The sequence below is a fragment of the Stigmatopora argus genome, chromosome 7 (assembly GCF_051989625.1).
Source record: "Stigmatopora argus isolate UIUO_Sarg chromosome 7, RoL_Sarg_1.0, whole genome shotgun sequence".
NCBI lineage: Eukaryota > Metazoa > Chordata > Actinopteri > Syngnathiformes > Syngnathidae > Stigmatopora > Stigmatopora argus.
In genome coordinates this window covers 4,284,813-4,309,203 of record NC_135393.1, presented here as the reverse complement: position 1 = coordinate 4,309,203, position 24,391 = coordinate 4,284,813, and the positions used below count along the sequence as shown (strand labels likewise).

At 39.8% G+C, this 24,391-nt stretch overlaps 1 protein-coding gene across 1 annotated transcript; it reads right to left on the bottom strand.

Moving 5' to 3' along the window:
• Positions 1-267: 267 nt before the first annotated feature.
• Positions 268-23,868, bottom strand: ccdc85al (coiled-coil domain containing 85A, like). Its single transcript, XM_077606054.1, has 4 exons — positions 23,200-23,868; positions 20,790-21,873; positions 3,712-3,769; positions 268-2,136 (listed from the first exon to the last, which is right to left on the bottom strand). The coding sequence occupies exons 1-4, from the start codon at positions 23,443-23,445 to the stop codon at positions 2,118-2,120; spliced, it is 1,407 nt and encodes a 468-aa protein (XP_077462180.1). The 5' UTR covers positions 23,446-23,868; the 3' UTR covers positions 268-2,117.
• Between the last annotated feature and the right edge of the window lie 523 nt (positions 23,869-24,391).

Genomic DNA, 24,391 nt, shown 5'->3' with positions numbered 1-24,391 from the left:
ATTATTGAACCTATCTACATTATATTTTTTTACCTCATTGATATACGTGGCATTACAACATAAATCCCTGCATTACTTAATACTCAGAACATCTACAGTATGTTTCCTTTGATAAATCCTGTTTGTTTTCCTGATAAACACAAACTGCCCTTCTTTTCACTCAAATAGACTTCTTACTTCAAAGAATTGCCTCACCACAACTTCACTCTGAAAAAATGTGTTGAATTGATTTTTCGTGCTTACAATAATTACACTTGAAGGCAAAAATGTAATTGCATCACTTTTTTCATTGTGTATGGTTTTACATTGTTTCTGTGTTCCCAATACACTGGTCATGAGTACATCACATTTCCTATCGCAGAACACAGATGTTAAACCCTGATTGTTTGGACAGGATGTACTGGAAGGTGATCGCTGCACAGGAAGGGGAGCTAACACTTCTAGTTCCATTATTTAACAGGAAATCCTGCCCAGTTTCATGTTATGTTTCCATCCAATGTGGTAAGCAAAGAAAATGCCACAGAGGATGAGATAACATTACCTCACCTTTAAAACATATTCAGTCATTTGTCGTTACATGAAAAATATTGAATAACATATCATACTTTAGGTATTCATTGCTAGACAGACTTTTGTTACTTTGCTGCTTTTATGGTTTTTCCGTTAGATTTGATATGACATAAGCCTCTGGATGAAAATAAAATGTCTTCATATCAGGCACACATATTCCGCATGACTGAAAAAAATGGTGCACACTTTTACGTAAAGAACTCTGTTTAATATTTGATATATATTCTATACATCTTGATATATAGCTCTAATATCTGGAAATCAAAAATAATGATCATAATATAGTGATATACTGTTTGTTGATTATATTCATATGTATATATAGAAAACTAATCCAATTATTTACATTTACTTGGACTTTGTTTTCTTGTTTAAAAAATCCATCCCTTCAATCTAGGCGCTTTATCAGAGATGTTAATACAAAATGAAATCATTTCTGGACATTGCATTTTATAGAACTGCAAATATCTTTCAGCAGCTATAATGGTACTCTTGTCTTAAGACACGGAAAAATATGTATGTATGTATGTATATATATATATATATATATATATATATATATATATATATATATAGTATATATATAAATATATATAGTATATATTATATATATATATATATACTCTATATTTTTCACTCTTTTATAAGGTAGTGAAATAAATGTGAAAGTGGAAGAAGTAGTGTAGCCTTCAAAACTTAAAATAGGAAAAATTAAAAATGTGGGAAAATGAATTAGTATGTGCTTCTCCACCAACAAGCTAAATTTGTAAACAGAAGGAAGGCAGCAAGCATACAAGTCTGTTCTTGTGAGAATTTTGTGTGATTTTGCACATAAAGTTATGTTGTTTAATGATATTAATCAATATTAGAGCTGGCATATTTTGATGAAAACTTGTAATAACTTGTTAATGTTTCATACGAATAAAACCTAAAACCTTAGCATAGCTTTTGAATCATTCGATCTAATTCAAAATTCTGGCAAAATAAAGCAATTCTATGAAAACAGGTAATCAGCGCATTACATAAAGGCTAGCTTTTTTATTTAGCTTCTCAATGTCTCATTACGGGTGTTTACCCAACCATGTAGAGGTTAAGCAGGCACAGCGATGTTCACGTTTCAGGAAATATAGTCCAGTTTGAACGAACATCTAGAGCTTACCATTTTGTACAATTTCTCTCTGAATTCTCAATAGTTTTAAGTTTTCCAACATGCATCAATATCTCAGAATTCTCTGCGTGAGATAGCTATATCACAATTGGCAGGAAGAAAAGTTCATTATAATAAATTGACCATAATTTTAGCATAGTTTTACTCTTATCAACAGAATTAATCAACTCCCCAAAGCACACTACTGAGTGGTAGAAATGAGAACAAGAAGGCAGGTTGTTTTCTGGCTCTGTAGACTTGAATGATGTCATGGATGGAGAGCAGACCGTCTGGTGCCTTGCTCCATGTTGTTACAGAATCTTTGCAGCTATTGAGACCATGGATGCAGAAGGCTCCACCTCTGTAATCCATATTCCTCTGAGAAATGATGGCAGTGGGATCAAGAGGAGGCATCAAAACTGGAAAATAAATCGAAAGTAATAATAAAATGATATTTTATATGACCCATATTGACAGGAATGTTTTTTTTACAGCAATTACATACTGATGCACATTTAAAAAGAAAAACCAACCAAGTATTCCTTCGCAGATTACATACAGTTAAATTAATTGGTTTCAGAAGTTGTTTCGTAAATCGCAGTGACCTTCATTTGGATTTTTCATAAGTAAAAGCATATTTTACATTGAATTAGCATAATTTGTTTCACAATCTGCAATGTAAAACTGAGAGGCAAAACAATTACCGTATTTATTCGAGTATAGAGCATTCCAGTGTATAACGCGCACCCATAATTTTATGTCTAAAAATTGGTAGACATTTTTTTTCCAGTTTTTCTGGTTTTGGAACGTGGGAGGAAACCGGAGTACCCGGAGGAAACCCGCGCAGGCCCGGGGAGAACATGCAAACTCCACTCAGATGGGCGTGACCTGGATTTGAACCCAGGATACACCAGAGTCAGAGACAAAAGCAACAACGCCAAAAGATTCCTGGATGAATTTGTACACCATTCGAAATACGTTCTTATTTAGCTCATACACACAAAGAGATTGAAAATATTCTTGAAGATTGAAGACGAAAATAAGATCATATTTAAGGCATCAATTTGAAACATGTCATGAGTGGATAAGTGATAGGTTTTGAAAAATAATTAAAAGCAGGTGTCAAGATAAACAAAGGAGATGTTGTAAATAACTTGATTTTGAATGGAGTGGAGTGTTTTTTTTTGGGGTGTGGGGTGGGGGGGGGGGGAATCACTGACTGATCCACCTGGTCCTTCCTGCATTCACCCTGCACAAGAGAACGAACGGACGAATCTCAGCTAAGTTCAGTTTTGTTGATTTTGTGAGTTAAAAAATCATCCTCTTAAAGTGAAGTTTCTTTTCTGCACCTGAATGCCAGATGTATATGAAACAGAGCCAAGTGCTTTGCCAAATCCATGATATGATTTCAGAGAACAAGAAATTTGTGAAAACATGACTGTAATTACTCTATACATGGTCATGCGTAGGTGCTTTCCTGTGATAGGAGACGCCAGAGGGGCCTTTAAGATTTAGAGGGGGGGTATGCCATATTGTCTTGCAGTCATTAAATATTAACTCAGCCATTTCACCCTGCCACTATAGGTTCTGATTGAAAATGTAGAGTAATACAGCCAGGGACAGGGTCACCTCAAACTGTCCACTTACTGGGTTGATACCCGAATAAATCAATGTTAGAGTCGCTAAACTAGATCAACTTAACCACACTAGTAGAAATATTATCCGCGATCAGCCCCTAAACAATTAGAAAACATTTTGTGAAATTAAGATGAGTATTCTCATAGTTGAGATAAATGTCCGGTCAGGCCTAGAATTTCAGACTAAATAGTTTTGAAGAGAAGCAGGCAAAGGAGGACTGCATGATAGCATATAATTACAGGATTATTGAGCCTGGTGGAAAAGAACATGCAGTGACCTTCATTTGGCATTCATGTTTTTCTCTGATGAATGCAAACGGCATCATAAAGAACTGAAACTAAGTGGAAAATTCTTACCTGTCCCATAGCTTGACATTTCTGCAGTTGTTGGTGCAGCAGCCAGCTGATATCAAAGCTAAGAGAAAAGAAAGGGGAAAGATGACAGTAAAGGGAATAAGAGAGGGGAAGTCATAAAAGAGAAAGTGAAAAATGTGTTTAGAGTATTGTTTGACTTTAAAGAAACACCTCATTAATCTAATGATTTAGATATGATATGTGCTTTGAGTCCTATAAAAAGCTAGATACATCTCTCATCTCATTTTCTGAAACGCTTCATCCTCACTAGGGTCGTGGGAGGTGATGGAGCCTATCCCAGATGACTTTGTTTCAGAGGCGGGGGACACACTGAATTAGCGGGCAGCCAATCGCAGGTCACAAGAAGACAAACAACTATTCACGCTCACACTCATACCTAGGGGCAATTTATAGTGTCCAATCAGCATACGATGCATGTCTTTGGAATGTGGGAGGAAAACGGAGTACCCAGAGAAAACCCACGCAGGCCCAAGGAGAACATGCAAACTCCACACAGGTGGACCGACCTGGATTAAATACATCTTAAATAAAATAGGGATGTCATTCCACCACTATTCATTAGAGGAAAAGTTTAACTGCTCGCTTTATAATATACTTTTGACGTACTTGTTATAGTACGACAAAAAAAATTACAACCTGATTGAATCAACTGGTGGTGCATTTTTGTGGTATATACCTCTCTTCATGTTTCAAAAGAAGCGATGATGTCTTTCATGTCTAAGCATCACATCAAACAAGCTCTGACATAATTCATTTAATTCAAAGCAAGTTATTCCATCTATCATCACATCAGATATTTATTTGTGCTAAGACTGAAATGCAAAAATGACAGTTAAAAAGCTAAAGACTGCAGTTTGGGTTGGTTGGAGGGGTTGCTGGAGCCTAACCCAGCTGTCTTCTGGCAAAAGACAGACTACCACACAGAGATACAAATGACCATCCACAATCCTAATCATACCACCAGCAGTGGAAATCGAGCCCGCGCCTGCCCACACCGAAGTCAGGCGAGTGAACCTCTACACCACAAGGCTGCATTTTGGGGTCTCCAGTTAAATCATACTACCATTGAAGGGAGAAAATATTGAAGTGCATCTTCAAAAATCGATGAGCATGCCCATACACACACTTACACAAATGCACACCTATATCCTTTCAGCTTGAAGCAGCAATCAGATATCCTGTTCGCAATAATGTATCCATATAGAACAGGAAGTCTGGGATGTACTTGGCTGCACTAAAGTAAATGCAGGAAATGTGCTAAAAGAACTGTAATATATATTTTTTAAAAGTCAACACATTAACCCCGGAATCTTCGCTCACTGGGTAAATCACATTTGATCAGTTTTACATAATATATTTGAGATTTTATTAGTGTACCTGTGTTGTACAGCATTAGTGTTCACAACTAGCACATAAAAGTATGTTGTTAAAATATCGATCCAATGGTTATGACCGTATAACTACTGCATGGAGCTGAACATGGGTTGCACATGAGGAGTCTAAATAAATCAATCATGTGTACTGTGATCCTTCACCACTTTGCGGCTTCAGTACATCGCATTTATTTTAAATATTAAATATGAAAAAGTTCACAAAAATGTCTAAATTCATGCAGAAACTTGCGAGCGGAAGACGGGATAAAAATGGCGGAAGTCAGGGCCCCGCTTCTTCCTCTACGCTGAATTGGGTGGCACTCAGCGCTAAATAAAAAGCCATATTTCACCATTGAAGAATGACGCCACAAATAATATAAAAGCCCAAGAAGGATAACATTTTGCCATTTCCTGTTTTTCCGGATTACATTTCGAATCGCGCATATTACCTGTGGAGAAACACTATGCTGAGCCTATTCCAACTTTGGTTGGATTTCGAATCGTCCTTGAAAATGCCTCCCATTGAGCCTAGGAAAAAACAAGACATGGTGACAGTAACCGAAAAAGTGACGTTGCTATGCTAAAGGCGTAGCACGTCATTGAGGCATAAATGAATCTGCCGTGCATTTTACCAAGAAATAAGAAGCGAACATTCGGAAGATGGCCACAATATCCTTTTCCAAGGACATCAAGCGAGTGGTAACCACTATGAATAAAAAATGAACCAGCATTGGCTGGCATGACGAGAGGATGTCAACACAGTTTGAGCCACTCAGAGTCATGTGTGGTGTACATGTTCCGTGATTCGAGGGATTACTGTATTTGCCATTGGTAGGCCATTAAGAATCTCTGATCTCCAACATTTTCCTCACCGTGTGTATGTAATCTTGTTTTCAGCACACTTCCACTTCTCGGCTCGCTAAAATCTCCCATTAAAGATTTATAGTCCTCCTGTGGCCGCATAGTTTGTTAAAGATTCCTCAAGTCACCTTCCATATGCCACCTGCCCCTTTCTGCCTCTCTGTTTATCATCCCAGAGGCAGTGAAAAAGGAATTGATTGGACCAAAATATACAGTATGAAAGCTCCTTTGAAGGGCCAGGGGCTTGCAGTTCATTATTATCTCATCGCATCTCATCTTCTCCCGCTTTGTTTAAGTTGGGTCGCAGGGGCAGCAGCTTCAGCAGGGAGACCCAGACTTCCCTCTCCCCAGCCACTTCATCCAGCTCTTCCTGGAGTATCCCAAGGCGTTCCCGGGCCAGCCGGGAGACATAGTGTCCCCAGCGTGTCCGAGGTCATCCCTGTGACCTCCACCCGGTGGGACGTGCGCGGAACACCTCCCAAGGGAGGCGTCCAGGGGGCATCCTGATCAGATGCCTGAGCCAACTCATCTGGCTCCTCTCGATCCGGAGGAGCAGCGGCTCTACTCCGAGCCCCTCCCGGATGACCAAGCTTCTCACCTTATCTCTAAGAGAGAGTCCGGACATCCTGCGGCGGAAACTCTTTTCAGCTGCTTATATCCAGGATCTCGTTCTTTCGGTCACGACCCACAGCTCATGAACACAGATTAGGGTAGGAACGTAGATCGACCGGTAAATAGAGAGCCTCGCCTTTTGGCTCAGCTCCTTGTTCACCACGACAGACCGCTGCAGAGTCCGCATCACTGCAGACGCCACACCGATCTGCCTGTCGATCTCCCATTCCATTCTTCCCTCACTCGTGAACAAGACAGGGGCAGTTCATTATGAGCATCATTTTTTTGTATGTTCTGTAGTAATAACAAGAAAATGGATATTTAAATTTACACAGTTGGTTGGAAAGGATTGTGGACACATGCACATGCTTCAACCAAGCACACACACAATTGCAAACAAAATCTACTATAGATAAAATGTGTATGTTCGCTTGGTATGACAGAAAGTACAGAGTAGAAAGATGCCTGAACATGACCTGGTTGATCAATTACACAATTTCAAGAACGACATCAATGCACTAACTATGAATGATGAGTAGTGTTCAAGATAGATATTTTTTGCTCACAGAACATGGTACATTGGGAAATAAATGACACACATCCATACACCTTGGCAGCTTTAAATTTTTGTGGTGTGCAAAAACTGTTTTGTTAATATCTGGTTGCATTGCATAGTACAGGTTAAAAACACCAACATGAGTAAACATTAGGTACTCAAAAAATAGGCTGCCGTGTTAACATTTTTACCTATTTTTTAAGTCGAAGAATGGACAATTAGTCCAATTTGGACCTTCAAACAGACACCCAAAATGTAATTAGGTTTTAGGGCATTCTTTATTCTTTCGTAGATATTGGTAGAGACTGAGGGGTTGTTTCCAAAGCAAGGTTTTTAATGGGGCGACAAATGTTAGGTACCTAGAGGGAATGTAGTTAATTTAAGCCATAGAAAAAAAAAGTATGATTATGTTTCTAACCATACCAAAACGGTGTACTTAAATCAGGATTAATCTCTTGCTTTCCCTACATTTTTTGTAGGCAATATGTCTCCTCGTCCAAAAGCACCTAAAGTCCCAGTAAAGTGGAAGCCAATTATGTATGTAAGATTATGTAAGATTTGGTTCACCACACAGAAGAGTCGTCTGAAAAACCCAGCCAAATTTGAATGATTAAAAAAATATGACTTCGAAACTCATTAAAAATTTCTTTTCTATCTGGAACGTAGTGGGTGTGTCATTTGAATGTGGCGAAACTGTGCTCTGGTTGACAGCCAATAACAGGGTATATATAGAGAAACAACCAATTAAGGGCTGATTGTAGGAACTGAGGTTGCTGGGACACATGGTCTACATTAACCGCGGTATTCGAGGGATTACTGTATCTTTGTTTTAAAAAAGTGTAAGTATTGCTGTGGGCACATTGCGACATCGCTGTACAAACAAAACATTGTTGAGGCCCAAAGGAAATTAACAGACTGGATCAAATCTTATTCTCAGGCGATCTACCAATACGGATCGATCACAATCGGCGTAATGAGCACTTCTGGTCTACATGGATCTGATGCTTAGTTCGTGTGGCCAAGATTAAGACAAGATACTGAATAAAATCAAGTTTTCTGTCACCAGTTACCCATATCATAAGATTGCATTCGGTAATCTTGTGACAGAATACAGACAAGCTATACACAAGAAACCCTTTCATCGCATCTCGTCTTATTTTCTGAAACGCATTATCCTCACTGGGTCGTGGGGGGTGCTGGAGCCTATCCCAGCTGACTTCGGGCCAGAGGCGGGGGACACCCAGAATTGGCCAGCCAATCACAGGGCACGAGGAGACAAACAACCAATCACGCTCAAACTCATACCTAGGGGCAATTTAGAGTGTCCAATCAGCCTACCATGCATGTCTTTGGAATGTGGGAGGAAAGGGGAGTATCAGGAGAAAACCCACGCAGGCCCGGGGAGAACATGCTAACGCCACACAGGGGGACCGACCTGGAATTGAACTCAAGTCCCCCACTTTGAGGCCGACACATTAACCACCCAGCCACCAGGCCGCCCGAAATACTAGTCAAACTCAATTTCGAACTCGAAGAGCAGCCAGAGAGAGCAGACCTACACCTCAAAAGCCAAATTCAAAGAATTGCCATATTCCTGATCTATGACCTTTAACCTCATTAACCCCAAATGTAATCTCATCTGTATCCTAGTACAAACATATTCTTTTGATAATAATAATCTCTTCACACGTACTTGAAGAAAACAGACAGACTAATGGAACTGACATCATAACTGGTCCATTCATAAGTTTCACCTACTTGCGGTGGTAATGACACCCTCCGAAACTGTACTGTCTATGGGGCAATATCAAGTAACAATGTGTTTTTGTTTATGTTTGTTTGGTTCTTTGAAAAAACACAGTTGTACAATGTTCATGAATTTTGTATAGGTGGGTGACAAGATAAAATTATATTTAATGGGATGTAAAAGATGTATCACTGAAAAGATTTCAGTGTCGGGCAGAGCCAATGTGTAAAGGTAACATGATTACCCCAGAATAATGGAATAAGGTCTCTCTCAGCAAAGCCCTTCAAATTTCTCCACATAAAAAGGATACATAGGATTATCTTAGAAGGTCATGGTTCCTGACTGAAGCGGTAGTCAAGGATGATTCAGCATATACAATATATAGAAGATATAATCCACACATTTATTTAAAATGAAAATTAATATAATGTGGGCGGCCCGGTGGGGCGAGTGGTTAGCACGTCGGCCTCACAGCTCTGGGTCCTGGGTTCAAATCCAGGTCATGTCCATCTGTGTAGAGTTTCCTTCGGGTACTCCGGTTTCCTCCCACATTCCAAAACCATGCATGGCAGGCTGATTGGACACTCTAAATTGCCCCTAGGTATGAGTGTGTGAGTGGTTGTCTGTCTCCTCGTGCCCTGCGATCGGCTGGCCACCGATTCAGGGTGTCCCACGCCTCTGGCCCGGAGTCAGCTAGGATAGGCACCAGCACCCCCCGTGACCCTAATGAGGATAAAGCGGTTCAGAAAATGAGATGAGATGAGATAAATATAATGACTTTCCTTAAGGAGTGATGAATGACTGGTGACTGATCAAAGAAAATGCTTTGTCAAACTATGTAATCAATTTGTTATTGATGTCTACATCAAGTCACTAAACACAGGTGTCCTCAGTGCCGTTTATCTCTCAATCCTCTTTTAACTATCAACTGTCTTCTCTGCTATTCTCTCAATTTTTGGGATCAATGCAAGGTAATTTCACATGACCATTCTTCTCAGATCGCTGAAAATGTGCCACATAAATTATTCAGGCAGGCTTGACATGAATGCCCATTGAGATGCAGGAGAGATCAGTGACCTTCTGTAAAGGAGAAGCCATTCAGTCAGTCAGTCAGTCAGATTGCCGTGTTGGTGAGATCAACTGGACTGCCCTGAGCAGATGTTTTACAATGTTCCCTGTGAGCTGCGCGCATGCGCAATTGTGCATTACTCTCATGTTCTCTGCGCACAGCAAACATACGTAGCGCACAAAATAGAATCCAACCTGAATTGTAAAAAAAATAAACACATTACAAATTTTCTGTGACATTTTGCAAAGCAACTCAGAGAGTGGCAGCCTATCACTGACAAATCACAAGAAAAGCTCATCTCATCTCATATTCTGAACCGCTTTATCCTCAATAGGGTCGTGGGGGGTGCTGGAGCCTATCCCAGCTGACTTTGGGCCAGAGGCAGGGGACACCCTGAATCGGTGGCCAGCCGATTGCAAGGCACGAGGAGACAGACAACCACTCACACACTCATACCTAGGGCCAATTTAGAGTGTCAAATCAACCTACCATGCATGATTTTGGAATGTGGGAGGAAACTGAGGTACGCAGAGAAAACCCTCATAGGCCCGGGGAGAACATGCAAACTGCACACAGGTGGACCGACCTGGATTTCGACCCAGCTGTGAGGCCGACGTGCTAACCATTCGCGCCGCCGGGCCGCCCTACATATTTACATATATGTTAATCAGCATGAATATAAATATTTTCATTAATATCTGCTGTCCCTTATCAAATAAATCAAATCAATATCAAAAGAAGCTTCTGCAAAACATGCAGCAAAGCTAAAGTTGTAAGCAAGTTTTACGATGAATATAAATGGAAGGTTCACTATCTCAAGTGACACATTCAGTAGAAAAGTCATTTGAATGAGAATGCGAATGAAAAGTGAGAAGGATGGACGTGAAAACTAAGCTAAAATATAAGTCAGATTTGTGCATATTCTAGTGTTTATTAAGATGTTTTATTCATAGATATTAATCATTACGTTTTATTATGACAAAATCATTTATGGGTAGTAGACATGCACCTGCTTATGGCAGGTGTGATACTGGTGTGTGCCCTTAGCGAGCATTTATTTGCTCACACTGGTCCTCTGTGTGCTCAGGGAGGTTGTCTGTATGCCCAGATGTGAAAATTTAGAGGGAATATTGGCTGTGACCATTGAGTCAGCTTCGTGAGTGCACAGAAAACTTTTAAGGTGGCATTACTCATATGTGGGAGAAACATGCAAGGTATTTCTAGATGTTAAGTCACTCCATAAAATAGGTGGCAATCGATGTCTTATTGCGATAGAATAGCAGTACATTTTCCTTCATGTGTAATAAATGGTTTAATAAGGTATTTAGAAACATTTCTGCTATATATAACCATCATGTCTTTGCAACATTGCACTAGATATGTTAAGAGCCATAATAAGGGGTGATATATAATTTCCAGAAAACCGCAGCTCATATATCATACTCAATCAGACAACTCTAACTATTGCGTTGATGTGAATTATGTGATGGTATAACATGAAGCAAAATTTAAATAAGACCGTTATTTTCATTTATGCAGTAGTCAGTATGTAGAGGTAAAATGTACGTAAAACCGTATGCTAAATAAAAAAAATAGCAAGTGTAGTAGTTACAATAAATGAAAAGAACCCTACCTTGATCATGATTTTGTTTACTTTTCTCCTTTGTATCAATTTGTAAAAAAAAAAAAAAAATGACTATAAAGAGAACACAAATCTGACAGAAGTAAATTCGATAATTAGAGCCTGGTTATCAGATCAAGCCTGAGAACAGTGTTTTGTGCGTGCAGTTCTTTTGCATTAACATTTTTATGGAAACATTCAAAAGACAAATCATTAACTCTTTCTTACCTGGTAATATTGATATTCCACAAAATATCATAATGATATACAATAATTTCTTGTGAATACATTTTTTTCCAATAATTTTACAAAATTATTATATGTATATTCTTCAACTAATACCACTTATACAGTATAAACTTGTATATATATTTAATACTGTTAATAATATTTATGAATCATTTCTTCAAGTTTGTGTGAGAAGAATTAAAAACGTTTGCAAATATATGTAACCACCAACCTCTACCTAGATCAGTGTTGTAACAATGGCAGAGTAAATATTTCAGCAAACATTGCAAGATAAACTTATTTTACAATTTTTAATGTGAGCAACTGACTTAACTTGATACTAATGAATAAAGCATGATACAGTGCACGCCATGGGGAAGGTGATGAGTATGGAATCGTGCATTGTTATAGTGTTTACGGGAGATAAAAATAAACTTGGCTACAGACAAGTACTGAATTCAACTGAACAAATGCAATGTAATAATTCATTTAGTCATTTTCTGACCGCTTTATCCTCACAAGGGACGCGGGGGGTTCTGGAGCCTATCCCAGCTGACTTCGGGCACGAGGCGGGGGACAGCCTGAATTGGTGGCCAGCCAATCGCAGGGCACGAGGAGCCAGATGACCATTCTTGCTCACACTCATACCTAGGGGCAATTTAGAGTATCCAATCAGCCTACCATGCATGCCTTTGGATTACTTATTTATTTATTTCTTATTTATTGATTATTTATTTTTCTGTTTGTTGTTATTTGCGCACTACGCGGTGAAAGCTTTAAATCTCATTATACTTGTATAATGACAATAAAAGCATTCAATTCAATTCAATTCAATCTCATCCAGGTTTAACATGAATCAGCTCAAGCTAACCTCTATGATGTTCATAAAGACCTATAGATGGAATGAAATATGTTTCAGTCGAGATTCAAGAAAACAAAAAATACTAAATGATGAACACTAAAGGTCATCCTTGCTGAAAGTCCTGTCCATGGAATACCAAACCCCACTCTGCAATTACACTTCTCCTTTCCTCACGGTCTTCTGGTCATCTGATAACACCACCCTCACAGATCTCAAGATGCCAACTAACTTCTACTCAACTCGACTACATGTGGCACATACACAAATATGGTTTCTTCCGGTCGGCTTTGGAATAGACAGACAGTTTCCCTCCGGCACAGTCATGACCTGCAAAATGGCAGCTATGTCTAAACTTCCAGGTAATTACCTGGCCTAGCAAACTAATTTCCTTTCAGCTCACTGAGCCATTCCCCGGTGGCACTGTCTAAAAAGGACAAAGACCCTTCTCCACTTCACTGGGTTTGCGTGTCTACTGCATGACTGGGGTTACTGTGGAACATTTGTCACATACCTCAGGGGCTTGTGCTGGGGTGATGCTAGTACACACAGAGAGATGCCTGCCTTCTAACTCGTACAGTTACTAGAGTCGGAATATTACGAAGCTTCCTTCCATTCTTGATGGAATGAAGAATAATGAATGAATTTTTGCTCTTCAATTTTTCTCTCAACAACCATCAAAACTTTATATTCTAAGGAGATCCATGCACACTGTGATGCATATCTTTAAGCTCTTGACCACATTTGAAAAATTAAACACTCCCAACAGTCATTATTTTATTATTTAGCGTCATTCATTCATTCATTTTCCGAACCACTTATCCTTACAAGGGTCACAAGGGTGCTGGAGCCTATCTCAGCTAACGACGGACACAGGGCAGGGGACACCCAGCCAATTGCAGGGTACAAGGAGACATTCAATCACTCACGCTCAAACTCCAAGGGGCAATAAGGAGTGTTCAACCAGCCGACGATGCATTTTTTATGATGTGGGAGGAGTAACTGAAGAAAAAACATGCAAGCCTGGGGAGAACATGCCAACACAGTAGGGACACACCTGGGATCAAACCTTCAACTGTGAGTCCGATGTGCTTACCTCTCGCAATTGCCTGGAATTTGTACTGGTATTTACTGAGGTGTAAATCTGCAATTATGTGATGATATTGATTCTTTTAACAATATTTGCCAAAATTACAAAGTTTTCCATTAGATTTAAGGGCCTTTGACGAATTCAATTTGATATTACAGTGAGTGGTTAGCACATCCACCTCACAGTTCTGGGGTCAAGGGTTTGATGCCAGGTGGTTCCTATCTGTGTGGAGTTTGCATGTTCTAGGCAGGCTTGCATGGGTTTTCTCTGGGTACTCCGGTTTCCTCCCACAGCCCAAACACCTGCCAGGTAGCCCGGTTAAATACTCTAAATTGAATTTTAAATTATTACCCCTAGTATCTAGTATGACAAAGAAAATAGACATATGATAATATTTATTTTAACACAGCTTCTTCGTAGTAGCTGCAAATTGCTTAATAGCTTACATACAAGGTTGTTGGGGATAATTCATGTCATTTGTAATTACAAATTCACAAATGCAAGATAGCAGTAAAAAGAAACATTTAGATAGACATCTACCTAGTCCTAGAGAAATTAAGCTTTCTCTTTATTGCATGCATATTATGTACACAAAGAATTTAAAAGTAAAATTACCTGCAGCAGCATTTGTAATTTGTTTTTAATGAATGTGTAGGCAATAGGGACCCAGCATTGTGTGCTTGAATAAGCCAATCTCGAAAATATCATGCATTTGCTACAGGTTTGCAGCATAGTACAAAACCATATTGATGCCGCATCACAACAAAATGTTCAGTATCACAACCTATCTTGATAAATTTCACATTTTAATGTGATAAATTACGTGTTTTAATATAAGTGTAATGTTAAAATTATAATACTTTACTATACTATACACAATGCTGGGTCACTATACTATATACTGCTGCAGGTAATTTTACTTTTACATTCTTTGTGTACATCATATGCATGCAATAAAGAGAACGTTTCACATCTATAAATCCCGATGACTTAGAAGGGAAAATAGCATCATAAAAGACAATACGCATCCCGGCTTCCACCACTTCAACCCGCTGCCCTCTGGAAGGTTCTACAGAGCCATAACAGCCAAGACAAACAGACTGAAGTTTCTTCCCAAGGGCTGTCACCATACTCAACTCGAGTTCTGCACGTAGGACCTAATCAAGACTTATTACTACTACTTATACATTATGTTGACCACTTTAATATCTATTACTATGTATTGATTATTTATTTATTATTACTATATATTAATTTTCTATGTGTTTGTTTGTTTGTTGTTGAGTCCATAGACTCAGCAAGTGGTGCGCTCTCAACAACTTGGCGCTGAACATCTCCAAAACCATGGAACTCATCCTGGACTTTAGACAGAACAAAACTACTTATTTATTTATTTATTTATTTATTATTTACTGATTATTTATTTGTCTGTTTGTTGTTGTTATTTGTGCACTACATGGCGAAAGCTTTAAATCTCATTATACTTGTAAAATGACAATAAAAGCATTCAATTCAATTATGAAAGGGATTTTTCAGGTTTTAATTTCAGGAATTCATTAAGATTATAAATGTCATTCAATTTTCCTGCAGCTAAAAACTTATATCAGCTTTTGATTGGGTCGGAGCCAAAGTGACGTCAATTTGCCAGCATGCCCAGTCTATATTTGAAGACACACTCTTGCTAAACTCGTACGCTCTGCTTTGCGCAGCATTCTGTCTAGTTCCCAAAAAAACTGAAGTGAGCTGAAATGAAAATGAAGATATGTTGCTTTATATACTGATGGTGAAAGTACAAACATTGGTCTTAATAATTAGTTTTATAGAGGAGCATTGTAGTAAAGGAGAAATTACATTTTTAAAAACAAACCGCGAGTGCCCTAAATCAGTAGGAAATTCTTCTTCATGTATTGCCAAATGTGGAAGTCAAACATTTAACTCTCCTACCATGATATGACTTTCCACTGACTGCTTGTTTGGCTCACTGACAAAGTTATTTTTGTCTCTTGTAAATAAATAAAAAATACTGAATAGAGTCAGTAACTGATACAATTATGATGTTATCACCTAAAATGTATCACGTTACAAAGTGATATGGACTTTTTTTAATGTGACAGAAATGTGCTGCTAACTTGCAAGCAGCAAAGCTGACATAATAGTGGCACAAATGATGCTTTCTGTTATTAATATTAATCCATTAGAGTCACAGCAGCCAAATAAATCCTTTCTTACGAACAGCTGTGAGAAAGATTTGGTTTTCTTTGTCAGTTGCTGAGGATGAGACACTCCACAATTTATCAGGGAGGATTTCCTCCCGACAAGTAGGGGGAAGTTGACAGAGTGGAGTTGGAAGAATAAAGAAATAAGTGAAGAAGGCAAAAAAATGGATGGAAGGGATTGGTATGGTGGTGGAAGGGGGGCAGTAATCCACTCAAATACATATTCAATCCTCTTTCCTGGGCTCAGCCTGCCAATCAGTACATCCTCCAAAATCTTCCTGAAAGAGTGCTTTGTGATCATTTCCACCCTCAATCTAACAGCTGTTTCAACACTGCAAACCAATTAGGATGACCGAAAAAGAACAGTGAGCAAAAAGCTTTAATCCCGCAAACAACGTGTAATTCAGTGTAATAGACAAGAAGATCAACAATTACATTTAACAACACATTTAACAAGTTAAAACTAATATTGCTACAAGCTCATGAGTAATCAAGGAACAATAATTTGGATAAGGCATTCTTTATTGAGCAAGAAGCAATCTTGAACTCCATGCTGCCTGTTACTTTTGGAAAGGCCTGTTGACTAACAAACTAGCAATTAGAAGAAAAAAAATGCAGTATTTTTTTCTATCGCTGGAAACACCATTTCCTAAAACTGGATTGCCTATGAGCTGCATAAAAAACTCCATTCTAGAAAATAATTAGAAGCATAATGGAGGAAAAACATTGTTCTTTCTTTGATCGTTTTCACTTTGCTCGCTCAAACCTAGGATCCCTTTTGTAAAATTGCTCATAGCACTCCCCATGAGGCAAGAAAGTTTAAATAAGTCAATATTTGTCACTGTTTAATGCATAGGATAGGTTGAAATAGGATTAAGCCCCAGTTAAAGTGTGGTTTAAAATAGCCTCCAAGAATATGAGAAGAAAAAAACACTTTAGTGCCACTTTAAAATGTCACTATATAGAATCATTCTTTCATCTTCTGTACCGCTTTAAGGGGTTGTTGCAGCCTATCCCAGCTGACTACGGGCGAAAGGCATACTACACCCTAGACTGGTCACCAGTCAGCTGTAGGGCACACAGAGAGACAGAACACCGTTCGCACGCCCAATCATAACAACACCAAGCGGGAATTGAGCCCACGGTTGCCTGCAACAAAGCCAGGTGAGTGAACCCCTACAGCCTACACCACACATGTCAAAGTGGCGGCCCGGGGCCAAATCTGGCCCGCCGCATCATTTTGTGTGGCCCGGGAAAGTAAATCATGAGTGCCGACTTTCTGTTTTAGGAACAAATTTAAATGAGTTTAGATGTATATTAAATTTCCCGATTTTTTCCCTTTTAAATCAATAATTGTAATTTTTTAATCATTTTTTTCTGTTTTTTTAGTTCAAAAATCATTTTGTAAAATCTAAAAATATATTTTAAAAAAAGCTCAAATAAACATTGTTTTAGATCTATAAAAAACTGAATATTCAGAGCTTTTAATCCAGTTCTTTTAATCCATTTATATAAAAAAAATCTAAATATTATATCTAAAATTGTCCGGCCCGCATGAAATCAAGTTGACGTTAATGTGACCCGCGAACCAACCCGAGTTTGATACCCTTGGCCATCATGTGGCTGAATACTTAGATAAAACACAAAATAATATTACTATACCAAAAAAAATCCTATGGTCAAATAGTCATTTATTTATTTTGACCAAATGAAAATTGGCCAGACCCCATTTGTATAAGAAATCACTGGCCTCACAAAGTCCCTTTTTTTCTTTGATTGTTTTATATAATTTATATAATGTTTCATTTAATTATCTTTTTGCTGGCCCAAACATTTCAGCATCTTACATTAATATGCGGAACATGTAATTACTAAAGCAGAACACATGATTCAATCTCATCTCATCTCATTTTCTGAACCACTTTATCCTCACTAGAGTCGCAGGGGGTGCTGGAGCCTATCCCAGCTGACTTCGGGCCAGAGGCGGGGGACACTGTGAATTGGTGGCCAGCCAATCGCAGGGCACAAGGAGAGAAACAACCATTTACTCTCACACTCATACCTAGGGGCAATTTAGAGTGTCCAATCAGCCTACCATGCATGTTTTTGGAATGTGGAAGGGAGCCGGAGTACCTGGAAAAAAGCCACGGAGTCCCAGGGAGAACATGCAAACTCCACACGGGTGGACCGACCTGGATTTAAATCCAGGGCTCCTACTGTTAGGCCGACATGCTAACCACTCATCCGCCAAGCCGCCCATGATTATATGTAAATCTAAAATATTAATTAAATCTCAAATCTATGCTTTAGAAAAACACAATCTATGTTACAAATATGCTATAAGATTTAACCTTTTGAGCTAGTTCCTAGATGATCATTTATAGAGATAGTAATAATTTAGAATGTACAGGCTTACTCCGTTATATTGAATTATTTAATTTGTATTTCTTCTAATATTGTATTCAATTGATATAATTTTGAGCATATTGTTTTTGAAGTTATCCAAATATTTGCATGGTTCTGCTCTTTTCGCCACTAACAAAAATAATAGATGTGTGATAAGCTTTGCATGAGAGGCAGAGCAGAGGTCAGAGTGTTATTTTTGCCGGGAATTTAAAAGGCTTAAACTTGTGCACTACTGAGTGCCACATGAACATGAGACTTTCATTTGTCAACACCAACACAGCCACAGAGAAAGCCATCTCATAAACACAAACACACACGCACAAGTTCATGAAAATTGAAATAATACTGTGCAAAGAGCTTATGGGATAATCCCAAAAAGTGGAGTGTACTACAACGACATAGGAATTAAATTTGTTCTTCATCCAGAAAAAGAACAAACAAGGATGGGTCAGCAGCTGACACACACAAAAATGGGAATTAAAGCCTTCAAAAAATGTGCACTAGTCAGATAAAAAGTCAGATAAAACATCAGATAAAAAAAAGAAAATATAAATTTCTGTTGAACCTTTGCTTTTGCCTATCAATCAAAAGTCTAAGGTAGTTGATTTATCCCAAGATTCATTTTATGTACTAATTTTTCATCAGAAAGTCATGAACTAAGTGAAAACAGAGCAGTCCCAGAGGGGTAATGCTCTGGGTAGATATGGCAGCACAGTGACTGAAAAATAACCAAAATACAATATGACTTTATTACAACGTATCTACTGTAATAGACTCATTCACGATAGCAGGCTTAATGAAGTCCATATTCATTCATACATTTTCTGTACCACTTTATCCTCACAAGGGTTGCGGGGGGTGCTGGAGCTCATCCCATCTGATTTCGTGCACGAGGCAGGGGACACCCTCAATTGGTGGCCAGCCAATCGCAGGGCAGGAGGAGACAGACAACCTTTCACGCTCACACTCATACCAAGGGGGAATTTAGAGTGTCCAATCAGCCTACCATGCATGTTTTTGGAATGCGGGAGGAAACCGGAGTACCCAGGGCGCAGGCCACCTGGAGAAAAGCCACGGAGTCCCAGGGAGAACATGCAAACTCCACACAGGTGGACCGACCTGGTTTCGAACCCAGGACGCCAGAACCACTCAAGGCTGGGCCCGAAGTCCATATGGACATAATTTCAAAAAGATACATTGTATACCATAAAGGAGTTCATCTCTGCCACCACTAAAAAGCACAAACTGAAAGAAGACCCAGATGAAAAATACTGCATGTCTTTAGAATAATCCATTGCAATCCAAAGAGATTGCAAAACAGACAAAGTAGAAATGTTTGCAACTGTACTAGACAATCATCTCTGAGGCAATAGTATAGCTAAAAATGGAAGCAGAGCAATTTGAAATTATAATATTAAAACATCTGGGCACTCAAATCAGGTAAAGATTATGGTACGCATTACCTTAAAAGTGCACATATTTATGACCCACACTGGTCCAAAACTATCCACAGTATGTCTTTAAAAGCTAAATGGTTACTAATACTTAGCTGTAGATGAAGATTAATAATATTTAGAAGAACAAAAACATCCTGAATGAGATTTCATATATGTAAAACATGCTATTTAGTGTTGTCCATTGGGTGCAGATGTTCTTTTTCTACAGTTTTATATTGCAAAGATGAGTACATGTTTCACCTTGAGACAACCTTTATTGTCTGCCAGCACTGTGCCACTCAGCACCCTTTTCCCCTGGACTCGAGAAACGATTATCATTCATTGTGGTGTATTTTAACAACAATCATCTCAGCATTTTATGATATTCCTTCTACAAACTCATACCTACAATTACAGCACAAATGAGAACTTTGCATGTTTGCGGTTGCATAACCTTGACATTAGAACTCATTCTCAAGCCGTTAATAAGAAATATGTCCTCACATCACACTTTCATCATGTCTCAAATTGCAATCAATGATGACTAAAATAACTTAATGATATTGTTTTTACTATTTTGTTGTTTTCTATATGGAGTACATTGGATGGTTCACAATGGAATCTGTACCATATAGGCTAAAATCCCACGGGCCGTTCACGCAACCTAATAACATTCAAATGGACTGAAATGGTTATATTTCCATTAAAAAAGACAACCCATCAAATGAAAAATGCAATTTCATAATAAATGTTGAATAGAAAAGTGAGTGTGGTTCAAGAGCACTTTATCTACACCCAAAAATAAAGGTTCACTTATTGGACACCTGACCATCTGAGCAACTTCATTTATTTTAAAGCAACATTGTGTTGTGAACTAAAAAGCAAGGAATGAGTCAAACTACTATTAGGCGAATCTGTTTGTTATTGTAGTTGTGAGGTTCAAAGACGAACTATTACATCCCATTAAAACTGACACATAAACGTACCATTCATCCCGTTGTAGATGCTCCGATGATGCGGGGACAATTCATCTCCAGGTGATTTCCTCTGTGCATCTCTAATTGGGCTGCCATACTTCCTATGGTCATGACTCGGACTGTATTGGTGCCTGTGGATCTCAGGACTGCCCCCTTGGACTTTAGAACTTTTCTCAACGTACTCATTCGTCCCTAAATGTCCATGGCGAGGCTCAGGGCTCTCACAACCAGTGCTACTAATACTGCTCCTGTGATGTCTCTGGTAGAGGTCACCGCTACCGCCCTGTCCTAGGTAGTGTTGCCTCTGGCCTAAAAGAAGGTCAGAGATGTAGTGCTTGGGGTGCTGCTCTGGACTACTGCGGCCTACGTTCCTTCCGTATTTCTCTGGGCTCAATCCTCGCATGACCCGGCTGTGGTCAGGCACAGATATGGAACCGCAACGCGGTCGACAGAGTTGGGGCAAAGTGTATGGGTATTCCAGACTGGTACTCCGGTTGCGCCCAGCTGGGTGCTCAGGGCTAGAGACCTCTCTGTCTGATAATCCACCTCCTATGGCACTGATGCTGCTACATCTTGGTTTATGCCCTAGCTCAGGGCTCCTTTTTTCCCCAGCATTTCCGAGCCCAGTCACGCCAACAGCCAAGTGAGTTTGCTTATGCTGATGGTGATCTGAGCTGTCAGCACTCCCTGCACTAGAGGTGCTGCTCCCATCCCCAACATCCCTCATTAAAAGCCCTTGCCCGGGGACCAGGAGCAAACTGTTTTGGCTGTCTATGGAGTTTCGGGACCCCACACCCATTCCAACACTCCCGCTGGTTATTCCACCTGTTCCTACTGTTCCTTTGTCCTCATCCAGGAGGAGACATAGTTCTTTCAACTCTAAGTTCTCTCGTAGGACCTCCTCTTGTCGTAGCTCTAATTCCTTGAGTTTTTGGAGATAGAGTGTCACCTCTTTGCGCATAATATTGGAGCTGTAACGGCCCAGACGCTGCCATTCCCGGGACACACGCTTTCCTTTTTGCCGGTCATCATCTAGGAAGCAGCACAAGTCTCGCAGTTCACGGTTGTCTTCTTGCAGCTTTTGATTTATGTCCTGACAGGGAGAAATAGAAACATGAGCAGAAGACAGATTCATTGAAGTGACCTTTCAGCCCAAGGACTGGCTACATTGTTAATGCTAATCAGAGCCGTAAGAAGACATAATAAATGTGCTTGTGTTTGGATATAATGTTTCATTATTTTACAGTCTCATCTCATCTCATTTTCTGAACCGCTTTATCCTCATTGGGTCGCGGGGGTGCTGGAGCCTATCCCAGCTGACTTTGGGCCAGAAGTAGGTGAATCGGTGGCCAGCCAATCGCAGGGGACAAGGAGACAAACAACCATCCATGCTCACACTCATACCTAGGGCAATTTAGAGTTTGCAATCAGCCTACCACCCATGTCTTTGGAATGTGGGAGGAAACCGGAGTACCCAGAGAAAACCTGCAAGGGTGACACACCCTGTGCCATTTATTATAAAGTTAAGCTATGCATGAAAGCTATGCAGGAGCCTCACTTGGAGATAAAAGCATAGAGTACTGCAACTATAACCTGAATGGTATACCATTTAATCTAACCTTTTCCCCTCCAAATGTTTTCCTTTATTCCTCCTTGTGTGAGAAATTGACCTCTTCAATCTGTCTTGTCCTGCTCTTTCATTGTCTTTCTCTCCGATAGCTTCCAGTTCTTTTCTTTGTAATTAGGCAGGTTGACAGAGTGGGGAGGTCATAATGTCTCTTAGATAGGTAAATGATTCCCATGTAATGCTAACCTAGGTGGACTTTCAGCTTTAACTATAAACAATGTGAAAATTGTGCCACTGTTGTCACAAACCAATCGCACATTATTTATACATATATTTTTGGGCAAATATAAAATAAACATTCATCTGATGGCAAGATATCATCAAGATGTTTGCACCACTGCTGCTACAGTCTTTCTACTTCACACTCAGCATTTATACATTACATTACTACATACATTTTGTGGAATGTGGGGGGATGCTAATTACCCAGTGAAAGCTCATGCAGGAGTAGTAATATATAATCTCCACACAGGAAGGCAAAAGCCTGAACTCTAACCCTTGACCTTAGAATTGTGAACCTGATGTGCCAAGGACGTGTCCACCATTCTACCCTTCTTAAAATAGAGGGTAAAAAACAAATTTCCCGGGAAGCTCCATGATGAGTATAACTAAATATTGTACACTAGATGTACACTAAGTGAAAGCCCACTGAATTGGCCAATCAACTTTATGATAACCTACAGTCCGGCACCATGTTTCTAGCTTAATACGCCTATAACTGTGCTTGCATGCAAGTGCACTAAAATGGTATAGCTGCATGATCTCATCCATTAAAAATGCTCGCCCCCTCACCTTCAGCCCCCTGATCTCGTTCAAGTGCAACTGTAGACTGCGATTGACCTCTCGGATGAGATTTCCATGGTCGAGAATCACGCTCATCTTGTCGGCCTCGGAGCGTCTCAGTCGCCTCACCAGGTCCTCCTTAGTCCACTTGAACAAATCCTCATCAGACAAGCCGGAGACATCATCCGCTGGACTGTCGGTCTTGGCTATTGACAGCTGCACCTGAGGCTGAGGCGGTGGAGATGCTTTCTCCATTGGCACTGCTGGTCCGTTACCGACAAGAAGCGGAAAATACTCAGAGGGTGTTCGATAGTCCCTGCTTGCATCCACTCTCCGTCAGACTTTTGATTAGAGGTTATTGTCTAAGATCCGTGCCATAGTTTTTTTGCTGCCGCTTTTCCTCTCGACATGTCTACTCTTACTCTGCAGGCGCAACAGCTGACGATGCCGGCTGAGTGCTGGGAGGATGCTCTGTCGTCACTGCCGCATCTTCACAGACGAGTTGGGCTTTGTGCTAACGGGAACAGTTATTCCTTTTGCCTTGTTAACCAAATAAAATTCGTAAGAATGTGAGGAATTCAGTAGAATACATCAGCATCACGATTGCTCACACAATGAGACTCAGGAAGGAAATGCAATGTCAGTCTCTCTCTCTCTCTCTCCCTCTCTCTCTCGCTCTCTCGCTCTCTCGCTCTCTCCCTCTCCCTCTATCCCTCGCCCCCCTCTCTCTTCCTCTCTCTATCTCTCTTGGGGTCTGCTTGAATATCATAGGAAAATAAGAGTAGTTGCAACGCCACCTCATGGCTGCTAGGATTTACAAAGCTCAACATTGAATTTAATTTAATTTAATTTAATTTAATTTAATTTAATGCAGGGTGGCCTGTTGCGCGAGTGCTTCTCATCTCATTTTCTGAACCACGTTATCCTCACAAGGGTTGCGGGGGGTGCTGGAGCTCATCCCAGCTGATTTCGTGCACAAGGCGGGGGACACCCTCAATTGGTGGCAAGCCAATCGCAGGGCACAAGGAGGCGGACAACAATGCACACTCACACCCATACCTAAGGGCAATTTTGAATGTCCAATCAGCCTCCCACCCATGTCTTTGGAATGTGGGAGGAAACCGGAGTACCCGGAGAAAACCCGCACAGGCGAGTGTGACACATCTTGTGGCATTTATTATAAAGTTAAGCTATGCATGGA

What these genes read in the sequence shown, in the direction of transcription:
- ccdc85al (XM_077606054.1), bottom strand. Translation starts at nt 23,445, where the DNA reads ATGGAGAAAGCATCTCCACCGCCTCAGCCTCAGGTGCAGCTGTCAATA. An exon ending in ACGAGATCAGGGGGCTGAAG is followed by an intron (nt 21,874 to 23,199) that starts GTGAGGGGGCGA and finishes TCTCCCTGTCAG; the next exon opens with GACATAAATCAAAAGCTGCA. An exon ending in CATCTACAACGGGATGAATG is followed by an intron (nt 3,770 to 20,789) that starts GTACGTTTATGT and finishes CTTTTCTCTTAG; the next exon opens with CTTTGATATCAGCTGGCTGC.